This window comes from Galeopterus variegatus, unplaced genomic scaffold (assembly GCF_000696425.1).
Source record: "Galeopterus variegatus unplaced genomic scaffold, G_variegatus-3.0.2 Scaffold126, whole genome shotgun sequence".
NCBI lineage: Eukaryota > Metazoa > Chordata > Mammalia > Dermoptera > Cynocephalidae > Galeopterus > Galeopterus variegatus.
Genome location: NW_007726237.1, coordinates 138,279 through 162,680, shown reverse-complemented (window position 1 = coordinate 162,680; position 24,402 = coordinate 138,279). Strand labels below are relative to the sequence as shown.

General features: G+C 39.3%; 1 protein-coding gene across 4 annotated transcripts in view; it reads right to left on the bottom strand.

The window, feature by feature from the left end:
* Positions 1-24,402, bottom strand: part of SORCS1 (sortilin-related VPS10 domain containing receptor 1) — a 200,302-nt gene that overhangs the window by 39,712 nt on the left and 136,188 nt on the right. For all 4 annotated transcript variants that reach the window (XM_008588434.1, XM_008588426.1, XM_008588442.1 and 1 more), the window contains exons 16-18: positions 10,668-10,854; positions 3,847-3,980; positions 1,273-1,396 (exon numbers count right to left, since the gene is read on the bottom strand). In XM_008588434.1, the coding sequence (XP_008586656.1) occupies positions 1,273-1,396; positions 3,847-3,980; positions 10,668-10,854 (445 nt within the window). The remainder of the gene's footprint in view (positions 1-1,272; positions 1,397-3,846; positions 3,981-10,667; positions 10,855-24,402) is intronic.

The window sequence follows — 24,402 nt, the reverse complement described above, 5'->3', positions numbered from 1 at the left end:
CAACACCGAGGGTTGTGATCCCGTTGCCAGTCCCGGTCCGGTACGGGCGCAACACTGAGGGTTGCGATCCGTTGCCGGACACGAAAAAAGACAAAAAGGAAAAAAAAAAAAAAGATGCTTACAAATAATTTTCTGATTTTGATGGTTAAGTTGGCAAGAGGAGAAACGAAAAACAGAAACCGACTCCCCACAGGAAAATCTAGTCCTAAATTGTCTTGTCAGTATCAATAAATTCTAGAACTGGGGCAATTGGTGTTATTTGGACCACAGGCCGGTCTCCGTCTCTGTCTCTGTCTCTCTCTCCTTCTCTCTCATCCCTCTTCTTCCTTCCTTTTCTCTCTTGGTCTCTGCACAACACTCATTTTTCTTGACTAATTTTAAATTTTTTTCTTTCAAATTTTAATTTTCCATGATGCATCTGTACTGCTTCCATATTAACAATAAATGTTTACATTTTTACCGTCCACTAGTAACACTTAGTGCACATCCATCTGACTACCTTTCTATGTAGAAAAATAAAAATTACCAAAATGCGATGAACCCAAAAACTGTTTCCTATCTCCCATTTTCAGTCACTGATTCCACCTTCCCATTTCAGTAAATTTTCATTTCATTTAGTACTCTGATCATATTCAATTTCCCCAAGTGATAACAAAGTTGTTCTGTAGAGCCATTTGTTAAAACTAATATCTAGTCTATGATGGTGCGTGACATCTGGTTGTCATGACCCTTCCATTTCTTTTAATCTAACAGAGGTTTTCTTTCTCTCTTTTCCATTTCTTTCTCTCTTTTTTTTAATGATGCAGATTTGCGGAAGAGATTTTTAAAGTATTTGGACAATGGGAGATTTCTCTCAATAATCCAAATTTTAAAGTTGAACTTTTTAAAAAAGCCTCAACATTAGCCATTTTCTTTTATGACTGATTTTAGCTATTCAAATAGCACTGAAATTCTAAGAGAAATGAGTTAGGCTTATGCATCATGAAACCCACTGTACCCTAGCTAGAGTGAGTGAATAGTCACTCTACAGGCACCAGAGTGACATTAAGAAAGCAAAACAAACCCTTTCTGGGTCCTGTGATCACTGTTTTGCTAATGAATCCCATTCCCCTAAAGGAGGAGACAGACTTGCCTCAACTCTTTCTCAACTACTGGCCTCCACTCTCTTCTCTAGGTGAAGGTCATAAGCCTGGAGGGTCCAGGCTTCAAGGGAACCAGACAACCTCATCTGAGCACAAGGGCAGGGATGAGTGAGCAAAGGCAAGCACTCACCATACACAGCGATGGTCTTCGTGTCTTGCAGGATGGCACTCCCAGCTGAGACCTGCACTGTGATGGTATTCATTCCTTCCGAAGTAAACTTGAAAGATATGCTTCCCTCCAAGGTGATCAAAGGCTAAAGCAAGGGCACAGAGTGATGAGAAAGCTGTTCAGTTAGAGTTGAGACAGTCACTAGCTTGGAGCCGTCAACAAGTGGTTTAACTCAGCACAGGATCTTCCTGGTGCGGCACAATGGAACTGCGTCCATCTGCTACGCCTCCTCCTCGGCTCCAGTCCAGGCCAGAAAGGAGGCTACTAAAGCAGTGACCCCAAGCGACTCTGCCCATTCCTTGTGAATTTGACACCTCTCTCCTGGTATTGTCCTGATTCAGGGGTAGGGAAATCAATAGTTCTTGCTTGCTGGTGGGATATAGGCCTCTCTATGTTCATAACCTACCCACATCAAGCAGATCCCTAGAAACACTCAAATCAAATGAGAACAGGAGGTTCATAGGAATCTAGGTTTAAGCAGCATTTACTGAAAATCTATAAGCTGCCAGGTGTTCATCTCCAGGTGTACAATCTATGTAGAATTACAATGGAGCACAGCAATTCTCAACACCAAAGCTGCACACTAGTTAGACAGAAGTGGACTTGTGTGCTGGCTTCCTTGGAGAAAACCTTTCGGCAGGTTGCTGGAAGTAGCTGCTATGGAAACAAGCACTAATTGGATGGTGGTTTGAGGACTCAAAAGGAAAAAAAAAAAAAAAAAAAAAAAAAGATTTGGAGTGGTGCCTGTAATACAATCGAAGACTGGGGTCCTAGAGGGAAAAATTACTAGCCTCCCTCAACTCACTCCTAGCAAGCATTTCTTTCCCGTCTTTTCTTAATTAATTTAAAAATCAGAATTCATTTAATACCCCGTATGGAAGAGGGAAGACTAAAGCCCAGCAGAAAAGTCTCACTAGGGTCTGTTGAGAATTTGGTTTACTTTTAAAGGGGAAAAAAACAACAACAAAAAACAGGATGCACAGAAGAAAGTTGCTTGGTACTTTCACCTTCTAGTCCTAGCTTTTAGACAAATAATATAGCTTTCACTTCTTCCACTGTGGGTAGTGGGCCCAATACGGGCCAACTGGACATGCATAGTTTCAGACAAAATAAAAAAGATCTTCTTTTCAGCTTAGTTGTGTTAGCAGTAGAGGTTAAAGGTTCTTTCCACTGTCAGGCTTGTAGCAGGTCCAGGTTCAGGGGAGGTTTCCTCCCGGGGCCTGTGCAAAATTGTATTTCCAGCTGTAGCCAAATTTCAGCTCTAGAGTAGAAAAATGTTTTCATTAAAGTACGATGCATTGTACTTGAAGAGCAAAGTCACTAAGTGAAAGCAACTCCGCTGGAAGAGACAGAGCTTTCCAGTCCAGGGCAGTTTATCCCGTGCCCTTTAGAGAGATGCTCTGGGGCCTCAGCTCTACTACCTAGATTGCATTTGGAAGCATTTCAATTTCTGAGAATGAAAATAGTTCAGAATGGCAATAGACCATGCAGCCTGTTGTGGAGGAAAGAAAAATTAATGTAGGTGTCAGAAGGCCTTGGGTTTGGGCTCTACCTGGAAGAGACGGGAACAAGCCACCTCAACTGCCTCAGCCTCATTTTTTCATCTGCAAAATGAAGGACTTAAAGGAAATGAGGTTTAAGGTCTCTGCTGGTTTCAAAGTTGCTGCTGACTTTTGAGCACAGGGAACATTTGGGGAAAGCATAAAAGGTAAAGCTGATCTAAAGAAATAGCTATTTGCAATGTAGGTTGAGGAGGCCATTTGAGAGGGGGGTTGTAATGGAAATCTGTTGCTTTTTCCTGAGTATCCATTTACCTCTTTCCTATTGGTAACTACTTCCTCCCTTCTCTGCTCATGTGGGTCTAAGGGGGCTGACTTCAACACCTCCTTGTCCACCCCAGCACCACGATCAAGGCCTGGTCAATGAGACTCAATCCTGTGACTTCTTTTTTTTTTTTTTTCCCTTTTTTTTGTCTTTTTTCGTGTCCGGCAACGGATCGCAACCCTCAGTGTCGTGCCCGTACCGGACCGGGACCAGCAACGGGATTGTAACCCTCGGTGTTGCGCCCGCACCTCGCTCAGCCAGTGAGCGGGAACCGGTCTGTATGTGGGATCCGAACCCTCGGCGGGAGCGCCACCGTGCTCCCAAGCGGCGCACTGTAGCAGTGCGCCACCGGGCTGGCCCACAATCCTGGGACTTCTGTTAGAACTGCTTGGAAAACGGCATTTTATTTCTCTGCTAAGTTTGGGCTGCTAAGGGTCATTGCAAAGTCCAACTGGAGAGGAAAGGGAATGTAGAGGAAGTCAAAGATAAGATGTAGGAAGTGAAGTGGGGAGAAAGAGACAGAGAGAGACAGAAAGAGAGAGGAAGAGAGAGAACCCACTGATGACATATTTGAGCTCCGAGGGCCTGGTGTCCCTGAAGGTAGGAGTGCCCCTAGACTCTTGAGTTCATATGCCATTTCATTCCCTTTTTTGCTTCAGCCAGTGTGAGTTTGGCTTCTGCAAGTAGACCCCGTGCAGAAGGCAGACCCACCTCAGTGTTGTTTCCATACCACCACACATAAGTCAGGGTGCCCACTTGGCTGGGCCACAGCACAGCAGTTGCGTTGACCTCTTTGTTCTTTGTGGTGACAAAGGGAAGAGACAGGTGCACGTGCTCCAGCGGACCTGAGGAGCAAGAGAGAGAGGGGCCATGGAGAGGGAAGAGCTTCCTCTGCTGGGCCTTCCCTGCTGTAAAGAGAATGCATATTCACTCTTGAAGCCTCCAGGACACTGCAGCCATATTCCTGGAGGAAAGTGCTCAGGCACTGTCCCTACTGTGGAGAAAAGGATAGACTGTGAACAATAATTGGGTTTGAACATTTTCCATTTACTGATCTTTCTACCACTTCTAAAACCTGAGTTATGTATATGTAAAAGTTAAAAATTTTACAATTAACTTATGAAGTCCTTAAATGAACAGGCATAATATGAGATTCTACAGGGAGGTGCAGTCTTTCCAAGGGGTTATATCCTCGGTAGTAAACTAGGGTTGTGAAGACTTCTTAGAATCCATGTTGGATGGGTTGGGGGTGGGGGCTGGACAATTACCCAAACCATTTTACATGCAATTATTATTTATTAGATTTTAAAGATCTATGTGAGTCTGTGTAAATGTGTGTGTTTGCATGTGTCTGCATGTGAGTGCATTGTAAAGCTGCCTGGTTTGGTAAGTGTGGAATACACTGCATTTGGGGTTGAGTTAAGCTTGTTCAGGACAGGGATGTGCATGACTGAACGGAGAGCTCTGTGGTTCTCAGGTTTTCGGGAGGTGTGCACCTAAACAATGGGATGATTCTATCTATGAAGGCCCGTAAAACCCAGAAACCTTAATCAGTTGTACAAGCCTCATGACGATATGAATGTCTCCTACAAAGAGAATGGAAAGGTCCTAGCCATCATCTCTTTGATAACTCTTCCTGGGCAAAATATAGCTTCCTTTGAGTTGTACGCAACAAAAATGTGCCATCCCTGCCTTGGTTCCACAAAGTGGAGAAGAGAGTAGGGGCTCAGGCCTTTCCATCTGGTTTAATTACTGCCCCTTCTGTTTGCCCTTCAAATGTGTTTCCCGGGGTCCTGTTGTTTGGCCTTTTCCCCCTTACACACTCTTCTGCTGGGTAATATCACCAACACCCTAACTATCAATTATAAAATGCATGCAAGAGGACACTAAAACAAAGTTCCCAGCTCCAGACTCAAGTAGCAGTCAAATGTTCCTAAGGACCCCTTTATTTTTCCTGTCCCTTATTCTCTATAGCTTAGTTATTAACACTAATGTTCATCCTAGGGGCCCAGTCCAGAAGCAGAAAGTCAGTCTAGATTTCTTCCTTCTTGTCAGTCCATCCATTTAGGAAGCCATTGATTTTGTTTCATAAATACTTCTAGACATTGATCTCGAGCCACTTCTCACCCTGTGCAATCTGGTGCCCTGGTTCATACACTAAGGACCTTTCCCATCGGAACCACTATAACTCTCTTAGAAATTTTCCTGACTCTAACCTTTCCTCACTCTCATCCATCTTCCAAACTGTTGCAAGAGTGATTTTCTAGAAAGCCAAGCTGATCATATTACTCATACTTACTTGTTCAAAATTAAGATTAGCATTATCTAATTATAATAATAATTATAGCCGACCTATTAATTTGAAATTTGTGAGACAGAGGTGGCAAACTTCTTCAGGGGGAGAATCCTTCATATTTATCTTTATATACAAAGACTGGCACAGTTCCTAAGACATAGCAGATACTCAAATATTCACTGGGTAAATGAACAAATGATATGACTTTTTTGCCTCTGTCTTTGTTCATGCTACACTCTCTTTACAGAATAAGAAGCTTGGTGATTGGCACGCAGAATAAAATTGATTTTCTGGCTTGTGAGCCATATGTTAAGAAGCAGTTGATGGTAAGTCAGAATGGTTCAAAGAGGTAAGAAAAGGATAACACTTACTGAGCAAAGACTAAGAGCTATTTGTTCTGCTAATGACTTTTTTTTCCTCATTTCATCCTCACAACCACCTTATGAAGTAGGCACTAATATTTTCCCTATTTAGAGATAAACAAATGAAGGTGACTTTCCCAAGGTCATACAGCTAGAAAACATCAATTCCAGAGTAGGAACCAAAGCAATTTAATTTCAGAGCCCCTGCTCTGGTCAGATGACAAGTACTCAATCAGACTTTCCAGACCCATTTTAACAAAATAGCTATGAGTCACTATTTACTGATTATGTAAATACATTCCAGGCATTGGGAAATGCACTTTACATTTGCTCTCCCTTGGTGCATGGCTCCTCCCATCCCCCCATCACGTGGTTTGCTCCAGCAGACCACGCCTTGGCCTGCCCCAGGGCCTTTGCTTATACACCTTCCTTATGGCACCTGTCAGTCTTCAAGTATCAGTTCCAGCATCCCCTCCTGAGTGACTCTCTCCCTGACTTCCTTGATCTGAGTTAATTAAATGAATCAGAATGTAATCAGATAAGCTATGCTAGAAATGCTAGTTCCATTCTAAACAGGTTTTTTTTTTTTTGTCTCTCTCACATATGAATATTTAATTTTTTTTAAAAGTCAGAATATCAGTGTTAAGAACAATGCCAATGTATCATTGTGTCAATGACAAAAGTTGAATCTTGTTAGTGAAATATGATCATTCATTTAATCAATAGTTTTTGTTTTTTTTTTAATCAACAGTTTTTGAGTGCTGCTATGTGTTGAGTATTATTCTTGGTGCTAGGGACACCTGGAACTTGGAGGAGCTTAGGTATTATTGAGGGAGGAAGGCACTGAACACATAAGGCAGGGATAGGTGATAGAGTGCTATTCTGGATAGGGTGGTCAAGGAAGACTTCTCAGAAGAAATGACGTTTGATGACCAACCTGAATAAAGTGAAAGGCTGCATCAAGTATTTATTTGGAATTCTCCAGAGTGAGGGTAAAGCAGATGCAGAGAGCTTGAAGAGAAGTTGTGCCTGCCATGTTTGATGAATAGCAAGAGATCCCAAACGGCTGCAGCGGAGAGACTGAGGGAAAGAGCGGAGCCAAAGAGGTCTAGAGGTATTCAGGACTCACAGTATGTTGGCCGATAGGTCCTCAAATATGTATATATTTGTATAAGATAATGTTTGCAAGTATATATATTATACATGCATGCATATATAAAATTTATCTGTCAGATTCCCACAGCCTCTTGTATTTACTTATAATTTACTTTTTATGAGTTTTAAAAACCTGATTATTGCTACCCAAAAGCCTATCCTTTAAGCATCTCTGCTCTGCACAGAGGGTGCAAACTGTCCTAATGGAGTCTCAGCAGTGAAACCCCAGCCCCCAGAAGCCCCCAACTGGCTGGCTGCACTAAGCAGAGAACTGAGCGGGCAGATGCTGCTGCATCAGACAGGTGCCTGCAATGCACAAAAGGGACAGCAGGTGGCGCTGTATCACTCCATATGAATCTTCCTGGCAAGGTGGTTGAGAGAACTGGGAATTACTTGTGTGAATTGGGTTTCCCTTCTCTTGTTTAGCCCTCCTGTGCTGCAGGAAATAACTGACGTTTTCGAGACTTATGTGTGTGTGTGTGTGTGTGTGTGTGTGTGTGTGTGTGTGTGTGTGTGTACTGACTGCTCTGGCCTGCCTTTAGTGTTTACGTTCTGGAGACCTCTGACCACCTAATTAAATATCATGTATATATCATATTGCTATTTGTCTGAAATGTTAAAATAAAAGCCACTAGAAGAAGAAAAAGTGATTCAAACTATGAAGATGAGATTCTAAGGCAGAATTCCTCAGATTTCAGTGTATGTAAGAACCACGCTAATTTGTTCAAAGCAGATTATGATGCAGCACTTCCAGGAATTTTAATTCAGCAGATCAGAATGAGGCTCAGAATACTAAAGTTTTGTCATTTAATTCTGGGGCAGGTGACTCATTAAACCACACCTTACAAAACCCTGGTCTTATGTTTGCTGGCCAATATAATGACTGTGTGAATAGTTGCAAAGTTACATGTGCTTTCAAGCTACACAGATCACTTTAACCTACAATGAGGTCAGAAAGACATCTGCAAATGGCTCCTACGTACAGGAGCAGTTAGGCAGAATTTAGGAAAGATTAGAACATCCACCTCACCCTTTTCTTCAGCTGTCACTTTGCAAGTTTGCAAAGCCTTCAGTTTTTTTTTTTTTTTTTTTTTTTTTCCTGCAAGACTGGCTGTGATATGGCAGCTTTCTGAGGAGAGATCGGCATGCCCTCTAAATTCTATACCCCATCTGTTGAAGGCAACACTGGCTGCATCACGTGTCTCATTAGTTTGCAAACGAGTAGAGCACAGTGAATACTCTCCCCAAGGAATTCCAACTGTCAGGCTACGACAGATTAGCCAGGCTCCCGGCAAGAGCTGTTGGCCTACTGCTAGAAACACTAAGCAGGAACATCAGATCCATTTGTTTCTGATGACCTTTGTAAAACCTCTAACTTGAAATTGAATCACCTTTCTGCATTGGACAGTGGAGGGAACAAGTATGTTAAACAGGCAGTGGGCTTTCTGGGAGCGCCCCAGAGGGCAGGCTGGGCAAGCTAGGAGTTGTTGCTAATTTTCTTGTCTCAGAATCCTCTAAATCCAAATGCATATGCTACTGTGATTGTGGAAAAATCAAGTTTTACTAGTTGACAGCACACCATATATTTGATGGGACCTTTGTGAACAAGATATGCATCCATTCGACAGAGGAGAAAATCTAGGTTCAGAGAGACGGAGCAACTTGCCCAGGAGTTGGGGCCAGAATCTAAACTTAATCAGAATGACAGACCCTGAGAAATTTAGACCAGAAGCTGCTATTGAATTTTAAGTCAGTATTTTCACATGGTTGGCGTATGGTAGATGTACATTAAATATGTGAGATATGGAATACAATTAGTACTGGGTAGCTCTAGCAAAAATCCCTGTTACCAAATCAGCTGTGGGAAACAGTAAGGAGCTAGGTAGTCGACCATTCTCAGAAGAGGTGCTGTCATTTGTGTTGCAAGTTATTTTTGCTGCTAATAATTAATGTTTGTGATATAGTTCTAAAGATTTTAAGATTATCACTATCTCATCATCACTTTCACAACCCTCAATACGGATATGCAGGATGGTTATTATGTCTTAGCAACAGGCAACTGCTGTAAGTCTACATAGGACGGCTTTAGGGGTGGCGGTCAGATGGAAAGCAGCCTATGCAGTGTATATTGAAGTACAGTGCTTCTGACCTAAATGCTCATGACCTTCACCTGCAAAGATGTGGACGGGGTGTAAAAGCTGGTGAAGACTCACTTCCTCCAACCCCAAAGCCACCCTTGGTTCTGACACTAACTTTAATGACCAAGACCTGAATTCTAGACATAGGTAGACTGAGTTTGAGGTCTGGCTGTGCTTAAGCCCCTGGAACTTCAACACTCTTTGTAAAGTAGGGTTTCTGATGGTGTCTACTTATAGGATTGTTTTGAGAAGTGAGATAATACACATAAGGAACTAGTTTAGTGCAAAGCATGGCAAACACAGTAAATAAACTGTAGCCAAAAAGGGGGACGTTGAGTTGGCATACTGGGAGTAGTGTATAATTTTGTTTAGACCCAGAGAAGGGAATGCATGTTTCTTCAAAGCACCTTTGTCATGAGTGTACAGCAGATAGAGATCAAGGATTACTGATATATGAGTATTAGGAATCCTAAGCAACCAAGCAATCTCTTGGGTATCCACAAATAGTCTTGCTTTCCCACTGGACCACAGCAGCTTAAACAAAAAGGTTCTAGGGCTGGCTGATTAGCTCAGTTGATTAGAGCGCAGCCTTATAACCTCAAGGTCATGGGTTCAGATCCCCATACCTAAAAAAAAAAAAAAAAAAAAAAGGTTCTACTTGGTACTTTCTGTATTCAGTTTCATCCCATGGGCAAGGTGCAGGGGAGAGGCGTGGAGTAATGCCTGATGTTAATACTCTTGAATTAGAGCTTGAAATTTGAACAAGGCCATTCATATAAGGGAGTGACTATCATTTTGGTGTAAACTACTATTTTTCTAGTAACCAAAAAATGTCCTATGACTGAGGATATCCTCACACCTACCATATTCATGATGCACACATTTTTTACCAAACGTAACATGGAAGTTATTATTATCTCATCATATGTACTCACACCTTTAGATCCTTCAGTGGAAGAAAAGCTCTATTATTTCTTGGAACTGTTTCCTCCTACAGCTGCCTTCTTGTTTTTACTGTGTTTTCCCTTATACCACCTTCTCTTTAACACCAAATTGCCCACAGATAGAAGCCCAAGAAACACATTTAAAAAAGAAGAAGGAGCAAATGTTTAAAAGGATTATTAATAGCAAGGCATAATATGGGAAGACAAATAATCAGATGGGGGAGAAATGCCGTTATTTGTGCTAATTTTTACTGCATTAAGTTGAGCTGTGAATGTGGACTGACTTCAACCATTTCTGTCCAAAAAAAAAAAAAAATTATATGTTTCAATCAAATAGCTCTGCAAGTTGGTCAGGCCCAGCCTACAGACACAGGTGGTGGATTTCCAAGGCACCTGGAGGAGGCGTAGTAAGCACAAGCAGAACAATTTGAGGCAACCCAGAGTCTAACATTATTCAAATTCCACTCCCTGATTTGCTTCTTACTCGCTTCCCACTTTGCTCTTTTACTCTCTTACTTCCCATTCCTCTTATGCTAAAATATAACTAGTGCATTTCTTCTAGATATGAGACTTAGATTAGATTTTAAAGGATCAAATATTTAAGATACATCGTAAACCAACAACGGTAATAACATACAAGTTACATGTAAGTACAGGACGGCGCTGTCAGACCCCAGACTGTTGTCCACTTGCACGGTCACTCGGAAAATGCCCACATTCTGATAGACGTGCTTGATCCCATCTTCCATGGAGCTGAGGTTGACATAAGACACTGCGATACCATCGCCAAAGTCCACTTGGATGAGTGTCCTCTGAACATCACCCTGCAAAACAGCCCAGTGTCAGAGGGAAGGGAGTCAGTGCATGGTGTTCCTGCCTAGGGAGCTAGGGCTTGTCCTGGTCCCTGGCTCAGGCATCATGGCAGCCCTGGCTCCCTCCTACGTCTGGGAGCATCTGTCTGTTTTTGGCAGAATCCTTGTGACATTTCCTGGCAGGCAGGAGTTTGCTCAGATGGATACTCTGCAAATTGAAGAGCACCAACTACCAAAAGTTTTAACATTTTGAAAGTTAACAGTGTTTGATTTTCAGCTTCAATGTACTATTCAATTCCTTGGAAGGCTTTGTTAATAGTCTCATCATCCACATGAAAAAAAAGATGTATGCACACGGTTTTAAAAATTCACCTGACTTGACATGGTCACAGACCACTTCCTATGTCTTTAAGACCCTTGAATCCCCCTCTTTATGTCTGGTTCCCTGACCATTTTGGAGGGAGAATGAAGAATGGAAGACACCCTGCTTGACACCTGATATGACATTGGACTCAGCCCTATTATTATGGAAGATGATAAAGGTTAATTATCTTATACTTCAGCATTTCATACTATCAACATGATCTCATTTTATTCTTCACAGAATCTTAGTCTGGAGAGGAGTGGGCAACGTTCATCTGCTTTACAGAAGAAGAAACTGAAGTCAAGAAAGGTTTCATCATTTGCTCAAAGTTAACACAGCTGGTTAAGGGGCAATTCTGGGATTCTAACTCATCTCTCTGGACTTTCAGTTCATTTCTTATAGAGGGAACATAGAGCTGTGGGCTATGAATCCTAGTGTGCCATGAACAAGGTGGATGACTGACATCTCACTAGTCATTCAGCCTCCTTTGGTCTCAGTTACCAAATCTATGAAATGGGCATAATAATACCTTACCAACTTAACTCAAATGGTTGCTATATAAAAAAACATGAAATAAGCAGTAATCAGTAGTTACTAATCTGCAATATGCTAACAAAAATAAATGACTATAAAACAATGTAGCCGTTAAAGACCTACACTACTCCTTTAAAGCTTGATTAGAATCATATGGCTCCAAATTTCCCATGGGTAGGCAGAAAAAGATCAAGTCTGCATTATAAAATGCTAGGTATGTAAAAAAGAATTTTAATGACAGTTTAGATTCTCAAAGAACAAAGTTGCTTAGACCCAATCAACTAAAAGCAGCTTCCCTCAGACACAACACATCCTTTAACAAGTTTCTTTTTATTTATTTATTTTTTTTTTGGTTAGCTTTTCTCATTTTCAGGGGGGGAAAAAAAAAAAAAAACAGCCAAAAACCTTTGAACTAGAAATGTATTTTCGATTAAGTAAGGTTCATGTGGTATCATATTTTTTGAAAAGGCCAAGTTTAAAATGCTGACATTTAAAAGATTAATTCACAGGGAAAGGAAAAGCAGTTCAAATTGTATGAATCTATGTGACCTACTCCACTGATCTATGCCTGCCCAAGCATCGTGTGTGGGACACATGGCAGCTAACTCTCAGTAAGCACGCAGGCAAAATTCTCCCCTAGGGTGGAAAGAGAAACCCCATTCAAGACCACAGAACAAATATCCACAAGCCCAGGCATTGTGCAATTACTTGAATTTTCTTCACTAATAAATATAAATGTCAACTATTCCTGCCAACTTGTCCTTCATTTGGACAACCAAAGTAGAATGAACAATTTTTCGTTCTGTTTTTGATCAGTTTCCATTCCCAGGTTTTCTGGCTTTCCAAAAGAGCTACTGGGAAATCAACCCTAGGTGTCGACAGGGGAAAAGAGCCCACTTTCAATAAACAAGTATCTGAGGGAAACAGGGGTGTCTGGAGTTATTTGTGGAATAAAATAAGTAATATAGTTTCCATTAGAGACTGGATTGGGAAGGTGGAGAGGGAGAGAAACAGGTTTAAAGTATTTTGTGGGGACAGAATAGGTATCAGACAGGGGCCATCGTTTGCAAGAAGACGGAGGGGAGAGTCATACCTTCAGCCAATTCTACTTCAGCCTCCACTGAGAGAGAGCAGCCACCCACACAGGTGGGAAAGATATACCTTTAGCTGCCATTGCTTGAGTCTTGTCCTTTAAGTCTAGTTTCACCATTCTCCTTTTGTTGGCCTGGTCTTAGACCTCTTGTGAGTTGCAAAAAAACCCCAAAAGTTTTGTCTGTCTGGATGTCTACCATCTGTTATGCTGATCTTTTGGCCTAATACCATTCTCAATTCTCCACTCATGATAATGTTCTATATGCATGTAATAGGTGAAAGGAGGGAGTTACTAAATGTTTGGACTAGTGCATCAGTAAGGCTTCCTTTACAGAGTCAGACTTTTCAAGTATTAGGTCAGGTGTATATGTATATATATATATAAATATGTATGTGTGTATATATATATGTATACAAGTGTGCTTCAAAACGTTCATGGAAAAATATAATTCAAAGATAAAACAAATCTTTCTACTAGGTATATACCCAAAGGAAATGAAATCAAAAAGACATCTACACACCCATATTCATTGCAGCACTACTTAGAAAAATGAAGAGATGGAGTCAACCTAACTGTTCATCAACAGATGAATGGAGTAAAAAAAATATTGTGGTATATATGCACAAAGGAATACCACTCAGCTATAAAACATTATATTCTATCATTTGCAGCAACATGGATGTAACTGGAAACCATCATGTTAAGTGAAGTAAGTCAGGCACAAAAAGACAAATACCACATGGTATCACTCATATATGGAATCTAAAAAAAAAAAAAAAGTGGTTCTTATAGAAGTAGAGAGTAGAGTAATGATTACCAGAGGCCAAAAGGGGGCAGGGGGTGAGGAGGAAAAGTGATGGACTAAGGGGTATGAAACTATGCTTTCTACCCTAAGTGACTCATTGTGTAGTATATGCATATATTGAAACAACATACTGTACCCCACAAGTACATACAAGTAAATGTTAAAATATTTTGAATAAAAAGAAAATCTTTTCATGAACTTTTCCTAGTGTTCTTTTATGTACGTATGTGTGTATATATATACACACACATACTTGTGTGTGTACATATGTATGTATTCAAGTCATATTTTAAAAGAGGGCAGTCCCCCACACCCGAAAGCAGGCAAGGAGCACAATGAAAACACTACTTCCATGCAGGTGACCCACCTCAGCCACTGTCATGGCTACCTCAAAAGTGGTCACTGCCACAACAGTAGCCATGGCCACCATGCAGGCAGCCTGCAAGACTCTCAACTGCATTGACACAAGGAGTGTCACCAGCAGAGACCAGAAAAAGAAGAGGAAGCCTCTTTTCTCAAAGCCCATTCCATAGTAATAAAAGAAGCAACTGCTCTACCAGGTGACCGGACAACACAGAGATACTAGAAATAAGAAAATATGACACCACCAAAAGAATATAGTAATTCTCAAATACCAGACCCTACAGAGCAGGAAACCCTTGAAATGACTAGAAAGGAAATCTGAGCAACAATCTTAGGGAAATTCACTGAGATACAGGAAGACTCAGTTAGACAACATAAGGAAATGAGAAAAAAAAAATCCAGGATATGAAGGAGGAAATTTACAAAGAGATTAATACCTTAAAAAAGAATGCAGCAGAATTCATGGAACTGAAAGATTCATTGAACAAAATAAAAAAAAAAAAAAAACGGAAGAGAGCTTAAGCAACAGGCTATAACAAGCAGAAGAAAGAATTTCTGATTTTGAAGAAAGTCTTTTTGAAATAACTCAGGGAGAAAAAAAAAGAATTAAAAAAATGAAGAAAATCTAAGAGAGCTAGCAGAAAACCTTAAACACACAAACATTCAAATCTTGCATGTTCCAGAAGGGGAAGAGAAAGAAAAAGGCCTGGAAAACCTAGTCAACAAAATAATAATTGAAAACTTCCCGATACAGAAGACCTTGGCCTTCTTTGAGCCAGGAGGCTCAAATATCCGCAAATTGAGTAAACCCAAAATTATCCTAATTATCTAAAATTATCCAAGACACATTATAGTCAAATTGGCAAAGCTCAAAGACAAAGAGAGAATCTTAAAAGAAGCAAGAGAAAGTCATGTCACCTATTAGGAAGCCCCTATCAGACTAACAGCAGAGTTCTTTTTTATTATGAATATTCATGAGATACAAAGCTGATTGTCACCCCTCGTGGCCATGATATGAGGGCCAGATTCATACTGGCAGCATACTCATTACCAGAAGTTGTTTTTGTACTCCATGTCCCCACCCAAACAGCAGACTTCTAAACAGAAACTACAAGCCAGAAGAAATAGGTTGATATGTTTAAAATACTAAAATAAAAAAACTGCTAGCCAAGAATACTACACCCAGCAAGACTATCCTTCAGAAATGAGGGAGAAATAGTGTATTTTCCATACAAACAAAAACTGCAGGTGCTCACCACCACATGATCAGCCCTGCAAGAAATCCTGAAGGGAGTCCTGCATCTGGAATCCAGAAAATGATAATCACTACCACAAATACACAAGAAAGAAAAAAAAAAAAAAACAACAACTCCCAACTGGTAGAACAAAAATGCAAACCAGAAAGAGAAAGAAACTAAATCTTATCAGCACAAAATCCCAATAAACATCAAAGACAAACAATAAAAGGGGAAGAAAGAGACAAAAGATATTTAAAACATCCAAACAGAATTTGATAAAAATACCAAGAGTAAGACAATACCTTTCAATAACAACCCTAAAAGTAAATGGATTAAACTCCCAACTCAAAAGATGTGGACTGACTAACTGTTTTAAAAAACTAGACCCAACTGTATACTGTCTTCACGAGACTCACCTAACCTATAAAGACACACACAAAGTAATAGTGAAGGGATAGAAAAAGATATACCACACAAACAGAAACAAAAAAGAGCAGGAATTGTCATTCTTATATCAGATAAAATAGACTTTAAACCAAAAACCATATAAAGAGACAAAGAAGGCCACTATATAATGATTAAAGGATCTATCCAACAAAAAGACATAACAATGAAAAATATATATGCATCCAACACAAGAGCACCCAGATATATAAAGCAAACACTGTTAGCCCTAAATAAAGAGATAGACACTAATATGATAATAATAGGGGATTCAAACACCCTATCAGTCCTGTACAGATCATCTAGGCTCAAATCAATAGAGAAATACAGGATTTAAACTACAGAGTAGACCAACTAGACCTGTCAGATATCTACAGAACATTTCATCCAACAGCTACAGAATATATATTTTCCTCATTGGCACCAGGATAGACCATATATTAGGTCACAAATCAAGTCTCAACACATTTTTAAAAATTGAAATTAATTCATGTATCTTTTCAGACTACAATGGATTGAAACTAGAAATAAATAAGAAGCAAAACTCAGGAAACTATACAAACAAATGGAAATTAAACAACGTGCTCCGAAACAGCCTATGGGTCAAAGAAGAAATTAAACAGGAAATTTAAAAAATCCTTGAAATGAATGAAAATAAAGACACATAATACCAAAACCTGTGGGATACTGCAAAAGTAATAGTGAGAGGGAACTTTATTGCAATAAACACTTACTTCAAAAGAATAGAAGGATTTAAAACAATCTACCTAATGCTATAACTCAAAGAACTAGACAAATGAGAACAATCTAATCCCCAAACTGTAGTCTGGAAGAAATAATTAAGATCAGAGCAGTACTAAATGTAATAGAGACCCAAAAAAACAATACCAAAGGTCAATGAAACCAAAAGTTGGTTTCTTAGAAAGGTGAATAAAACAGACAAGCTCTTAGCTAGGCTAACTAAAAAAAGAAGAGAAGATCCAAATAACAAAAATTAGAAATGAAAAAGGAGACATTACAAGTGATACCACATAAATATAAAGAATTATTAGAGACTACTATAAACACTTACATGCCAACAAACTTGAAAACCTGGAGAAAATGGATACATTTTTGGACAATTACAGACTACCAAAACTGAAAGAAGAAGACAGAGAAAACCTGAACAGACTAATAGCAAGCAATAAGATTGAGGTGGTAATCATCAGTCTCCCAACAAAGAAAAGACCAGGACTACATGGCTTTACTGATGAATTCTACCAGACTTTTAAAGAAGAATTAATATTAATTCTCTTCAAACTATTCCAAAAAACTGAAACAGAGGCCATTCTCCCAAACTCATTCTATGAGGCTAGCATCACCCTGATAACAAAACTAGGCAAAGATACAACAACAACAAAAAAGAAAGCAACAGGGCAATATCTCTGATGAACATAAACAGAAACATCCCTAACAAAATATTAGCTATCAGAATACAGCAGCACATCAAGAAAATTATACACCATGATCAAATGGGATTCATCCCAGGGATGCAAGGATGGTTCAACATATGCAAGTCAGTAAATGTGATACACCACATCAATGAAATCAAGGACAAAAACCATATGATTACCTCAATAGATGCAGAAAAAGCATCTGACAAACTTCAACACTGCTTCACGATAAAGGCTCTCAGCAAATTAGGTATAGAAGGAAAGTATCTAAACACAGTAAAAGACACATATGACAAATGTACTGCCAATATCATCCTTAAAGCATGATAAAAATGGGAACAAGACAAGGACACCCACTGTCATCACTCCTATTTAACATAGTACTGGAGGTACTAACCAGAGCAATCAGGCAAGAAAAAGAAATAAAGGACATCCAGATTGGAAAAGATGAAGTTAAACTATCCTTGTCTGCAGAAGACATGATCCTATATATAGAAAAACCTAAAAACTTTACCAAAACACTCTTAGAGCTGAAAAGTGATGTCAATAAAGTTGCAGGATATAAAGTAAATACCCCCAAACCAGTAGTTTCTTTATACTCCAATAATGAACTAGCAGAAAAAGAAATCAAGAAAGTAAGCCCATTTACCAAAAAAATAAAATACGTAAGAATCAATTTAGCGAGGGAGGTGAAAGATCTCTATAATGAGAACTACAAATTGCTGCTGAAAGAAATTAAAGAGGGCACAAAGAGGGGCCGGCCCAGTGGCGCACTGCTACAGTGCGCCACTTGGGAGTGTGGTGGCGCTCCCACCGAGGGTTCGGATCCCACATACAGACCGGCCACTCACTGGCTGAGCGAGGTGTGGGCGCAACACCGAGGGTTGCGATCCTGTTGCCAGTCCCGGTCTGGTACGGGTGCGACACTGAGGGTTGCGATCCGTTGCCGGTCACGAAAAAAGACAAAAAGAAAAAGAAAAAAAAATAAATAAATAAAGAGGGCACAAAGAGATGGAAAGACATTCCATTCTTTTGGGTTGGAAGAATTAACATTGTGAAAACATCCATACTACCCAAAGTGATCAATAGATTCAATACAATCCCCGTCAAAATATCAATGACATTCTTCACAGAAATAGAAAAAACATCCTGACATTCATATGGAACAAGATAAGACCCTGAATAGCCATAGCAATCGTGAGCAAAAAAAAAAAAATAAATAATAATAATAAAATAAAGCTGGATGCATTACACTACCTGATTTCAAATTATACTCCATAGCTGTAGTAACCAAACAGCATGATACTGGCATAAAATCAGACACTCAGACCAATGGAATAGAATAAAGAACTAGAAATCATCCCACACACTTACAGACAACTGGTATTTGACAAGGGCAACAGAAGCATGCACTGGTGAAAGGACCGCCTCTTCAATAGGTGGTGCTGGAAAAACTGGACATCCAGATGTAGAAGAATGAAACTAGCCCCATACCGCTCACCATATACCCAAATCAACTCAAAATCATTTAAAGACTTAAATATAAGACCTAAAACTATAAAACTCCTAAAAGAAAACATAGGGGCAACACTTCAGGAAGTAGGACTTGGCAAAGACCTTTTGAACAAGACTCCAAGCCACAGGCAACGAAAGGAAAAATAAACAAATGGGATTATATCAACCTAAAAAACTTCTCCACAGCAAAAGAAACAGCTAACAAAGTGAAAAGACAACCTACAGAATGGAAGATAATATTTGTACACCATGTTTTTGACAAGACAGTAATATCCAGAATATACAAAGAACTCAAACAATTTAACAGTAAAAAAATAAGCAATCCAGTTTAAAAGTAGACAAAGGATCTGAAAAGGCATTTCTCAAAGGAAGATATACAAACGACCAACAGACACATGAAAAATGCTCAGCATCACTAAGCATCAGGGAAATGCAAATCAAACCTTCACTGAGATATCACCTCACGTCAGTTAGACTGATCAGTATCAAAAAGATGGAGAATAACAAATGCTGACGAGGTTGTGGAGAAAGGGGAACTCTCCCACATTGTTGGTGGGACTGTAAACTAGTGCAGCTGTTATGGAAAACAGGAAGGAGGTTCCTCAAACAACTACAGTCAGAACTGCCATAAGATCCATCAATCCTGCTGCTGGGGGTATACCCAAAGGAATGGAAATCATCATGTCGAAGGAATACTACAATAGCTAAGAGTTTGAAACAACCTAAATGTCCATTGATAGACAACTGGATAAGGAAAATGTGGTGTTTATACACAATGGAATATTACTCTGCCGTAAAGAGGAATGACATTCTGCCATTCACAGCAACATGGATGAACTAAGAGAAAATTATGTTTAGTGAAATAAGCCAGGTACAGAAAGAGAAATATCACGTGTCTTCACTATAAGTGGGAGCTGAAAATTAAAAAAAATGATACAACAATCACAGTAATTAATTTCCTGAACTTTCAAAAGGAGAGAACAGATCTGAGGACACCAGAGATGGGAGAGGGGGAGTGGGAGAAGGAGTTTGGGAAAAACTGGTAAAGGGACACAAAAAAGTTTACATTGTGTAATGATAGGGAAAAAAAAAGAACAGGATTTCTTTGTTCTTAGCACAGTTAAAACCAGACTAGAATAAACACAAAAGAAGTTCTAGGCTTTAGTATTCTGTAATTATATAAATAAAATTGTATTTGTTAAGAAGATTTTCTCAGTGCAAGCAATTTTCCTTGGAGGCAATTAGGCTCCTTTGGAAGTTGAAGCATTGGACAAATTATAACCTCAACTTTATAAATCAGGGATTAATATTTCTGTAGGATTGGAAGTAAACTGTTGTAAATAATACTGAAAACTGGAAGTTACCTAGATATTTAAGAGTAATGGATTAATAAGAAAACTATAATAATGCTTTAGAAAAAGTCATTAAGGCTTATAATGCACCTGCAAGCTCCTGAAGGCAAAGGCATGGAATACTCCAATCAAATGTGAAGTCCCCAGGACCTCTTGATGTGGGGACAAGCCTCTGGGTTTGGACTCTGTGCTAGGAGATAAGAATGTCAAGCGTTCATGTGTGACAACAAAGGCAGCAGATTACATCCCTGCTGTTGTAGCTTTGTACACTCCAGTGGAACAAGCTGAATCCCATGTCTTTGTCTTCAAGAGCTCTCAGGTGAGCAGTAAGCCTAACACCTTCGTAACTGCATCACTTTGGGGCTCTCTGTCATCAGCCACTGGTTTCCTCAGGTTCTAATTACCAGCTGAAGCAGGGATGCCAACCCCTTTCTAAAAATAAGAAACAGAATAAACGGATGACAGCCTAAGTCCTAGATAACCATTTGACTAGGTAGGCATGCTACCCTATGAGAAAAGAATTGGTATTCATAATCAGTATTCAAGAAGGTCTTGTGTATAATTGAGAGTTATTTCAATCTAATAAACCAAAAATCATTATTCCTGAAACAGAATCCAGTCTGGCAAACACCTGAATTATCATATACAATTTGTTAGATCTAATGTCCTTTAGTCATAAGTCCTAATGTAGAAATGAGAATACTAGTTCAAAAGAAGTGCCTGAGAAAGGCACAAAAGCCACATGAAATCCATGTAGGAAACCTCCAAGGGCACCACTGACTTCTGTAATAAAAAAACAAATATATCAAATGGCCACAATAAAGCCAAGATTAACCTGAGCAATGAAAGGTGTGTGAACCTATCAGTTCCTGTACCATGGATTCAGAGAAGAATGGGAAAACAAATGTTATGGAATCTTAACACTGACAGCCTCAGTCCAGAAATGAGACTCCAAGACGTCCCTGAAGGCTTCAGAGATACGCTGCAGACAGAAACCAGGCTCATACGTCAAAGTCTGTCCCATGCAAAGTGTGACAGTGGGCCTGATTCAGGCTTCACCCACATTTTATCTTGGAAGGGAGCTTAACAATAATGCAGCAAAAATGACATTGTAAAGAAATGACTTAACCAATTTTTATTTAAAAAATAAGCACAAAAACAGTATATGTACCACAAGTCTGTGTGTGTTTGCTTGAGTGTAGAGAAAGGTGCTGGCAAATATAACCCAGGCTGTTAATTTTGATTACCCTGTAAGTGGAATGAAATGGGGCAGGAAGAGACCAGCATGACTAAAAGAAAGAGAGAGTAAAGGAGGGGAAATAACGATTTCACCACATTTAAAAGAGGGGAAAAGAATGGTATGACGCAGGAATCATTGCAAAATACAATATGCATCTCTAATAGTCCTGTAAATATTTAAATATTGATTAAGTATATGAGAAATAACTAGACATTGTTTTGATTGATGATCAGATACAGCTAACTTAGGCCTTTGATTTCTGTTATTATTTTAATGCTCTTTTGACCGTAAAGTAAGTTTAAAAAAAAAAAAATCCCTAAGAAGCATTGAATGGCAGGAAAAAATCAGATATTTCAGCCCTTTTTTCTTATGACTAAGATTATTTAGGCAGGGTGGAGATCCTGCAATAAAAGTAAGTCATCATCGTCTTTCATACTCTCTCCGGGTAGGTAGACTCGGGTTAGCATGGCTTGGATGCAGAGTGGGAAAGAAGATAAGTACGGTTCAACGTGCTCTGGCCTTCAAAGAAGAGATTTCATCAGTCAGTAGAATGAATATATGGGGAAAAGTGGTATCCACCCTGCACTTACTCAATAAGAGTAAACTCAGGTATGTGACATATAAACTGAGTGTGCAAGTAAGATTGCTCTAGAACATCCCCAGCTCTGATGGTTACTGAGGGAGAAGAAAGAAAACATTTCTTGAAAGCTCATTATGTCAGAAATAATAGCAACTGTATTCCATATGTTATCTTATTTGGTCTTCACCTCTAAAAGACTCAGACCTGTTTAAATTTGCCTATAGTCACAAAATTAGTTTGAACCAAGCTCTTCTTGGCGTGTAGGCCAGCACTCCTACTACTAGTTAACAGAGGCTATCAGACAATTCCATTGTGCTCATTCCTGGGTGGGTACTGAAGAATGGATTCACTTGTATATGAAACCAGAAAGCTATTGTAAGCTTTACTAACTCAAACCCTTTATAGAAATAACAACGTGAATCTAATTCTTCAGAAAATAGAGATGTAAGAGGATCTCAGTGTAATGTGCTAGGTTCTATGAAATACCATGGAAGCTTGCTGGGAAAACTGGACAGCCACAGCAGAAGAATGAAACTAGACCCCTATCTCTCATCACATATGAAAATCAACTCAAAATGGAATAAAGACTTATGTGTAAAACCTGAAACCATGAAACTAGTAGAAGAAAACAGAGGAAATGCTTCAGGGCATTGGGTTGGGCAAAGACTTCATGAAGAGGACCTCAAAAGCACAGGAAACAAAAGCAAAAATAGACAAATGGGAATATATCAAACTAAAAAGATTTTGCACAGCAAAGGAAACAGTCAACAGAATGAAGAGACAACTGAAAGAATGGGAGAAAATATTTGCAAACTATCATTTGACAAGGGGTTAATATCCAGAATATATAAGTAACTCAAATAACTCAATAGCAAGAAAACAAATAATCCAATCAAAAAATGGGCCAATGAACCAAATAGACACGTCTCAGAAGAAGACATACGAATGGCCAACAGGTATATAAAACAATGTTCAATATCACTAATCATCAGAGAAATACAAATCAAAACCACAATGAGATATTGTCTCACCACAGTTAGACTGGCTATTATCAAAAACACAGAAAATAACAAATGCTAGCAAGGATGTAGAGAAAGGGAAACTTTTATACACTGTGACTGAGAATGTAATTATTACAACCATTATGGAAAACAGTCTGGAGGTTCCTCAAAAAACTATACATAGAACTACCATAAGACCTAGCAATCCCCCCTACTCGGTGTATATCCAAAGGAAAGGAAATCAGTATATTAAAAACATATTTGCACTCCCATGATTATTGCACCACTATTCACTATTGCCAAGATATGAAATCATCCCAAGTGTTCATCAATGGATGAATGGATAAAGAGAATATGGTAAATATACACAATGGAATAATATTCAGCTATGAAAAAAATAAAACACTGTCATTCACAGCAACATGGATGAGCTTGTAAGACATTATGCTAAGGGAAGTAAGCCAGGAACAGAAAGAGAAATACTGCATGTTATCACTCATATGTGGAAGCTAAAAAAGTTAATTACATAGAAGTAAAGAATAGAATGGATTACTAAAAGCTGGAAAAGGGAGGGGAAAATGGCAATAGTGAGAGGTTGGTTAATAGATACACAATAAAGCTAGATAGGAGGAATAATGTCTAGTGTTCTATAGCACTGTGGGGTGACGATAATCAGCAACAATTTATTGTATAGTTTCAGTTAGCTAGAAGAGAGGGTTTTGAATGTTCCCAAGACAAAGACATGAGAAATGCTTGAGATAATGAAAAAAAAAAAAATCCCTGGTTGCCAGGATTTCAGACGATGGAGAGAGAGATGAACAGGTGAAGAACGGAGGGTTTTTAAGGTGGCAAAACTATTCTGTATGATAGTGTAATGGTTACCACATGACATTATGCATTAGGCAAAACCCACAGAACTGTACAATAGAAACAGGGAACCCTAATATAAAATTAAGTTAACAATAATATATTGATTCACAATTGTAACAAATATACTACACTAATGTGACATGTCAATAACAGGAGAAACTGTACATGTGGGTGGAGGAGCATATGGAAACTATCTGTACTGTCACCTCAATTTCTCTGTAGGACTAAAACTGAGTTAAAAAAAAAAAAGGTGGGAACATCACAATTAGATTTTTGTGAGGGAAGATGTGTCCAAGTAAAGAGAAAATATCTGCCAGGATCATATTTTGGTGCACTAAAATGTTAAAAATGCCTATCTCTGAATGGCGAGATTTTCATTTCTATGTTCTTATACCTATTTGTATTTTATTTATTTATTTATTTATTTATTTTTTGTCTTTTTCCGTGTCCGGCAACGGATCGCAACCCTCAGTGTCGCCCCCGTACCGGACCGGGACCGGCAACGGGATCGCAACCCTCAGTGCTGCTCCTGCGCCTCGCTCAGCCAGTGAGCGGGAACCGGTCTGTATGTGGGATCCGAACCCTCGGGCGGGAGCGCCGCCGCGCTTCCCAAGCGGCGCACTGTAGCAGTGCGCCACCGGGCCGGCCCAGAAATGCCACTATTTTTTAGTACTAAATTATTGAGATAACTGCCTTCACTTAAAATGAGAAATGATGTGCTTCTTATA